The following is a 7,324-nucleotide window of genomic DNA, read 5'->3' as shown; positions in this document are numbered from 1 at the left end:
AATATGGCAGCAGCTGAAGTCAGCTTTCTAAGCCTTGTCTTTTATGAAATGTAATGCTTTATTTTCTCTTGAAAAGAAATGAAACTATCAGAGACCAGGCGGGAGATTTTTTGGGGCAGTAGAGTGAAGGATTGCTCTTCCTTTCCTTGCCCTCAAAATATTCCTACAATCTTGCTCTTTTTTTTTTTTTTTGACAGTTTTTAGTTTATTAGTCTTCTCATGAAAAATCCGGAGCGGTCACAGATAACATCATCGCAGCGCCTTTACTCCGTCTGCTTTTTGCCAGCACTGACATCGGCCTTTGCATTCCCCCTGACTTTTCTTCATTCCGTTCCTGTGTTAATTTCATTGCTTTCTTGATGTCTTTTTCTCACATAGACCATCTCTTGCAAGTCTATGTTTGCGTGCTTTTTTCTTTGCATAATCCAGAGAATCGTCAATCATGCCAAAGCCGGTTGTTTTGCCACCACCGAAATGAGTTCTGAATCCAAATATGAAGATGACATCTGGTGTGGGCTTGTACATTTTGGCTAGCTTTTCCTGAATTTCTGTCTTAGGCACTGCAGCCTTCCCAGGGTGAAGGACATCAGTGACCATTTGTTTCCTATGAAGTAGTCAGCTGGGCATGAGCTTTCTAGTGTGGATAGTTACTGTGTCGTTCATGATGGTGGCCTATCCTCAGACAGCCAGGGAGGAAAAGAGACAACTTCGCTCTCTAATGGAAAGTATTTTTGTTTCAGACATAGTGTTAGAGTGATTCTGTATATCTAACACCTTCATGAAACCCTCTGAGAAACTGGGAACTTGGTGACTCGTGCCTGGTTTAGCTGTCTCCTCCAATGGATAATGTGTGCCCTGAGCACAAGGGACCACACCCTTTTACTCCGTTTTCTATACTCAGAGCTCACCTAGTACAGGGCTGGGTGCTTTGTAAGAGTGTGCGAAGTTTCTGCTGAATGAACAAATGAGATGATGTCATGTCCCAGGAAGGTGGGAGCTGCCCCGGCTCTGGCCTCCCTGTCTCTCCTGGCGCACGGCTGACCGGAGTGGGTGGCTGATGATGCGACTTCTAACGAGTTCATTCACCAAATAGTAAATAAACAAAATCACAAGCGATTTTCTTATTTCGAGACAGGGTCTTGTTCTATTTTCCAGGCTGGAGTGCAGTGGTGCAATCAAGGCTCACTGCAGCCTCGACCTTCCTGGCTCAAGTGATCCTCCTGCCTCAGCCTCTGGAGTAGCTGGGACTACAGGCACCTGCTACCATGGAAGGCTATTTTTTGTAGGTTTTTTTTTTTCCTGCATAAATGGGGTTTTGCTATGTTTTCTAAGCTGATCTTGAACTCGTAGGCTCAAGCAATCTGCCCACTTCGGCCTCCCTAAGTGCTAGGATTACCAGTGTGAGCCACTGTGCCTGGCCCACAAGTGAAAAATTTAAAGTATATTTTGTTAGAGAGAGAGGAGGGGACCGGAGGCCCGGATAACATGCAAGGTCTTCATAAGACTTCATGGCGCCGGGCGCGGTGGCTCAAGCCTGTAATCCCAGCACTTTGGGAGGCTGAGGCGGGTGGATCACGAGGTCAAGAGATCAAGACCAACCTGGTCAACATGGTGAAACCCCGTCTCAACTAAAAATACAAAAAAATTAGCTGGGCATGGTGGTGCGTGCCTGTAATCCCAGCTACTCAGGAGGCTGAGGCAGGAGAATTGCCTGAACCCAGGAGGTGGAGGTTGTGGTGAGCCGAGATCGCGCCATTGCACTCCAGCCTGGGTAACAAGAGCGAAACTCCGTCTCAAAAAAAAAAAAAAAGACTTCATGGCAACAGTGTTCCCTTGCCATATTTTGATGATCAAATTGGAGAAAATAGCTCTTAAACTCAAACCCAGGGGCAAGGTAACTTGTTTCTAGTAGGATTTTTTCCCCTCTGTCTATAGTGGAGATTTCAGCAGTTTCCATTCACTCTTGCACACCTGCGAGTTACCTGGCCCTTCTCAGTCCTTCCACAGTCAACATCTCCCAGGATCCGTGCAGAACCCTCTGTGGACTCGTGGGGAGGTGCAAACAAAGAGTGTCCCTGTCCTCATGGTGCTATATGGAAGGGCAAGTGACCCAACAGGCAGCAATGGAGAAAGTGCCTTACTGGGGAAAGGCCAGTGGGAGAGGCTTGGTGGACGAGGAGCTTTCCCGACTAAAGAGGTCAGGGAAGGCTTGGAGGAAATGAGGTATGAGCTGGAATTGGAAATGCCAGCAAGACCAGGGCAGGCTTGAGAATGGGCCAGGCATGCTCAGGGCCCAGGGTACAGACTAACAGTCTGGCTGGAGAAAGAAATGGAGGAACAAGTTGATAGGAGGGTGAACACATGTGGACTGGACCCTACGTTCAGGGGGTGACCTCACAAGCCAGGATGGGTGGATCTATTTAGCCAATCCTGGAAGAAATCTTGGAATCAAATTAAATATATGCATTGCCAACTACAGATCCAGGTCCTCCTTCCTGGGTATCTGTGGGGGTCCATCCCACATCTCCCTGGGGGCCATCCCACACCTCCCTGGGGGCCATCCCACACCTTGGGGGCCATCCCACACCTCCCTGGGGGCCATCCCACACCTTGGAGGCCATCCCACACCTTGGGGTCCCTCCCACACCTTGGGGGCCATCCCACACCTCAGGGGCCATCCCACACCTTGGGGACCATTCCACACCTCCATCGGGGCCCTCCCACACCTCCCTGGGGGCCCTCCCACACCTTGGGGACCCTCTCACACCTTGGGGGCCATCCCACACCTCCCTGGGGGCCCTCCCCCACCTTGGGGGCTATCCCACACCTCCCTGGGGGCCCTCCCCCACCTTGGGGACCCTCCCACACCTTGGGGACCCTCTCACACCTTGGGGGCCATCCCACACCTCCCTGGGGGCCCTCCCCCACCTTGGGGGCCCTCTCACACCTCCCTGGGGGCCCTCCCCCACCTTGGGGGCCATCCCGCACCTCCCTGGGGGCCCTCCCCAACCTTGGGGCTGTCCCACACCTCCTCGCCACTGCCACAACTTTTGCCCTTTCTAAGCAGGTGCTGTGTAGAGAAAGGTACAATGGAATTTGCCAAACGTCCTCTCCGTGCAACCTCTTGCAAAGGGCCATGTATGACTTTTAGACCCCAAGATTTTCTTGATATTTATAAAAGCACCTTTACCTCCATTCCCAAACGGAATTCTCCACCCTGGGCTCCATCTTGAAGGGAAATGATCACAACTGTGGCGATTGGGTGTCTCCTACTGGTGAGAGTTGGTAACTACAGCATCTAAATGGCTGTTTTCCAGGCCTCTAAGGGTAAGAGCCAGCGGTGAGGTGGTCTTGAGGTGGAATTCCAGCTAATATTTACTGGGTGTTTCCTCCATGCCAGGCACTTTCCTACAGAAAACTAGGAAAATGCTAACTGATTTTCTCCTCACAGCAATCCTGTGAAGTCAGTACTGTTGTTATCCTTTTTTAATCCATGAGGAAACTGAAACACAGAGAGGCTAAAAATGTACCTGAGTCCCAGGACCAGAGAAGGCGAGACACACCTTTGTCGTTGCAAACAAAATCTCAGCAGGACCAGCTTCAGGGAAAGGCAGAGTGTGCCTGCTGTCACAATACTGACTTTCAGCATTAGGCTGCCTGTCTAGATTCAAGAGCTGTAGGAGTTCTTATTGATATAAATTATACCATGGTCATCCTGGTTATTTAGAGTGAATGTTAAAACTCAGTTGTTTTGAAGGGTGCAAATCATTTGACTCAACCAAATTGAAAATACTTAATTATCTGAAGTTCCTTACAGGATGCTACAAAAATGAAAGACAGTGGTACAAATAACAAAGTTAAAATAACTCACAGCGTGGTGTCAGTGAGAAGGCATGTATAGAAATGATCATAATACAAGAGAGAATGTTCTAGAAGAATGCTATTAATGCTATGGGAATACGAGGCAGAGGCAGCAGTGCAGATCTTACAGGACTTCCTGGAAAGGCGACTTCTGAGCTGGGTTGATGGTGGAGATGGCTGGGAGGGGCTGGGGAAGGTCTGTTTCGGTGGAGGGCTGGCAGAGGCAGTGAGGCAGGAAAGCAGAGAGCTTTGGAGGCCACTGGAAGAGCGAGCCTGCTTGCAGCTTACGGGAGGGTAATTAGGGGAGACTAAACCTAAGGGTGGGCCAGACCACAAAGGAGTTAGGAATTTTGCATTATATTACACACAGTGAAAGTTCTGGATCAGAAACGAGGGTCCAGAAAGCAATAGATACATTTGCTGGTGCAAACAAAATTGTGAGCAGGACCAGTTTTAGGGAAAGGCAGTGTACCTACATGTCAGGTAAGATTTGCGAAGACTCTTAAAGAGTGCTGTAAATAGAACATCCGCACACCTGCTGGTGCCTGCCCAGTGCCGAACAGCCTACCTGCCTCCAAGCCTCCTCCTACCCACCTGCCACCAGGGCTGGGATTTCAGCACTAAACACCAGGTGAGACAAGGGCTTGGATAGGAAGAAGACCCCAGCTACATTGCATATAAAGCCACGCAGCACTTAAAAACAGGGATACATTCTGAGAAATGTGTTGTTAGGTGATTTTTGTCATGTGCACAGACCACAGAGTGTACTTGCACAGATCTAGATGGGCCAGACTACTACACACTAGACTGTACGGTGAACCCCATTGCTCTTAGGCTACAAACCTGTACCACGTGTGACTGCACCGAATACCGTGGGCCATTATAATGCAATTGTATTTGTACCTACGCGAACAAGCTACAGTCAAAATACAGTAGAAGAGATTAATAATGGGTCCCCTGCATAGCGTACTTCACATGGAGCTTGCAGGACGGGCAGTTGCTCTGGGTGAGCCAATGAGTGACTGGGGAGTGACTGTGAAGGCCAAGGACACTAGTGTACGCTACCGTAGACTTTATAAACACTGCACACTTAGGTTACGCTAAACCTATCAATTTCTTCAATGGTAAATTAACCTTCGTTTACGGTAACGTTTAAGTTACAAACTTGGCTCTCTGCTCCTCCTGTTCAACAGACAGCCCCACCTTGTCTCCTATCACCAGCCACATCCCTGAGACACCATGGGGAAGGTGAAGGTCGGAGTCAACGGATTTGGTCGTATTGGGCGCCTGGTCACCAGGGCTGCTTTTAACTCTGGTAAAGTGGATATTGTCGCCATCAATGATCCCTTCATTGACCTCAACTACATGGTCTACATGTTCCAGTATGATTCCACCCATGGCAAATTCCATGGCACTGTTAAGGCTGAGAACGGGAAGCTTGTCATCAATGGAAATCCCATCACCATCTTCCAGGAGCGAGATCCCTCCAAAATCAAGTGGGGCGATGCTGGCGCCGAGTACGTGGTGGAGTCCACTGGCGTCTTCACCACCATGGAGAAGGCTGGGGCTCACTTGCAGGGGGGAGCCAAAAGGGTCATCATATCTGCCCCCTCTGCTGATGCCCCCATGTTCGTGATGGGCGTGAACCATGAGAAGTATGACAACAGCCTCAAGATCGTCAGCAATGCCTCCTGCACCACCAACTGCTTAGCACCCCTGGCCAAGGTCATCCATGACAACTTTGGTATCGTGGAAGGACTCATGACCACTGTCCACGCCATCACTGCCACCCAGAAGACCGTGGATGGCCCCTCTGGGAAACTGTGGCGTGATGGCCGTGGGGCTCTCCAAAACATCATCCCTGCCTCTACTGGTGCTGCCAAGGCCGTGGGCAAGGTCATCCCTGAGCTGAACGGGAAGCTCACTGGCATGGCCTTCCGTGTCCCCACTGCCAACGTGTCAGTGGTGGACCTGACCTGTCGTCTGGAAAAACCTGCCAAATATGATGACATCAAGAAGGTGGTGAAGCAGGCGTCGGAGGGCCCCCTCAAGGGCATCCTGGGCTACACTGAGCACCAGGTGGTGTCCTCTGACTTCAACAGCGACACCCATTCTTCCACCTTCGATGCTGGGGCTGGCATTGCCCTCAACGACCACTTCGTCAAGCTCATCTCCTGGTATGACAATGAATTTGGCTACAGCAACCGGGTGGTGGACCTCATGTCCCACATGGCCTCCAAGGAGTAAGACCCCTGGACCACCAGCCCCAGCGAGAGCACGAGAGGAAGAGAGGCCCTCACTGCTGGGGAGTCCCTGCCACACTGAATCCCCCACCACACTGAATTGCCTCTCCTCACAGTTTCCATGCAGACCCCTTGAAGAGGGAGGGGCCTAGGGAGCCCCACCTTGTCGTGTACCATCAATAAGTCCCCTGTGCTCAGAAAAAAAAAAAAATAATAAGTTACAAACTTAATTTTTTTTCACTTTTTGACTCTTTTGTGATAACACTTAGCTTAAAACACGAGCAGAAGGTAAGGCTGCACAAAAATATTCTTTATATACATATATACTTTTAAATTTAATTAAATTTAATTTTTTTTGAGACGGAGTTTCACTCTTGTTGCCCAGGCTGGAGTGCAATGGCATGATCTTGGCTCATCACAACCTCTGCCTCTTGGGTTCAGGTGATTCTTTTGCCTCAGCCTCCTGACTAGCTGGGATTACAGGCATGTGCCACCACACCCAACTAAGTTTGTATTTTTAGTAGAGACAGGGTTTCTCCATGTTGGTCAGGCTGGTCTCAAACTCCCAACCTCAGGTGATCTGCCCACCTTGGCCTCCCAAAGTACTGGGATTACAGGTGTAAGCCACCACGCCTGGCCTATTCTATATATTTAAATGTTTTAAAATTTACTTTTACTTTTTCAACTTTTTCATTTAAAAACTAAGACACAAACGCACACATTGTCTTAGGTCTACACAAGGTCATGATCATCGAGGTGTGTCTAGGAAATTTTCAGCAAGAATTGTTAGCTCTGTCATAATCTCATGGGGCTGCTGTTGTATTTGTGGCCCACTGTCCACAGAAACATCATTATGTGGCCATGACTAGTTGCTTTGAGGGAAGACAGGAGCCACAGATGATTGATAATAATGATAACACCAGCTGAAACCTTGTAGCTACTTGCTCTGGGCTGGGCACGTGCTCTATGGCAGGTCTCATTTTATCTCGGCCATAACCCTTCAAGGCAGAAACTCTCATCATCCCCATGTGACAGAGGAGGACACTGAAGCCCAGAGAGGCCAAATAACTTACTCGAGGCCACACAGCTAGCAAGCAGAGAGCTGGAATTCAATCCCAGGTTGTCTTTGTCCCTGTCCTGTGGGTTAATGACAGACCAGTTTCTCAGATGCTAAGCTCTACCCATAGAGAAGCCACGGAAGCAGAGCCCGAGGACACAGG

General features: G+C 49.5%; 1 protein-coding gene across 1 annotated transcript; it reads left to right on the top strand.

Annotated features, from left to right (window-relative positions):
* Nucleotides 1-5,029: 5,029 nt before the first annotated feature.
* LOC101039178 (glyceraldehyde-3-phosphate dehydrogenase) lies at nt 5,030-6,277 on the top strand. Its single transcript, XM_039467603.2, has one exon. The coding sequence runs from the start codon at nt 5,101-5,103 to the stop codon at nt 6,106-6,108; it is 1,008 nt and encodes a 335-aa protein (XP_039323537.1). The 5' UTR covers nt 5,030-5,100; the 3' UTR covers nt 6,109-6,277.
* The last annotated feature ends 1,047 nt before the right edge of the window (nt 6,278-7,324 follow it).

Source organism: Saimiri boliviensis, chromosome 4 (genome assembly GCF_048565385.1).
Source record: "Saimiri boliviensis isolate mSaiBol1 chromosome 4, mSaiBol1.pri, whole genome shotgun sequence".
Classification (NCBI taxonomy): Eukaryota; Metazoa; Chordata; class Mammalia; order Primates; family Cebidae; genus Saimiri; species Saimiri boliviensis.
This window is presented reverse-complemented; position numbering and strand designations above follow the sequence as displayed.

Excerpts from the sequence above, each read along its gene's own strand:
- LOC101039178 (XM_039467603.2), top strand. The coding sequence starts at position 5,101 with ATGGGGAAGGTGAAGGTCGGAGTCAACGGATTTGGTCGTATTGGGCGC.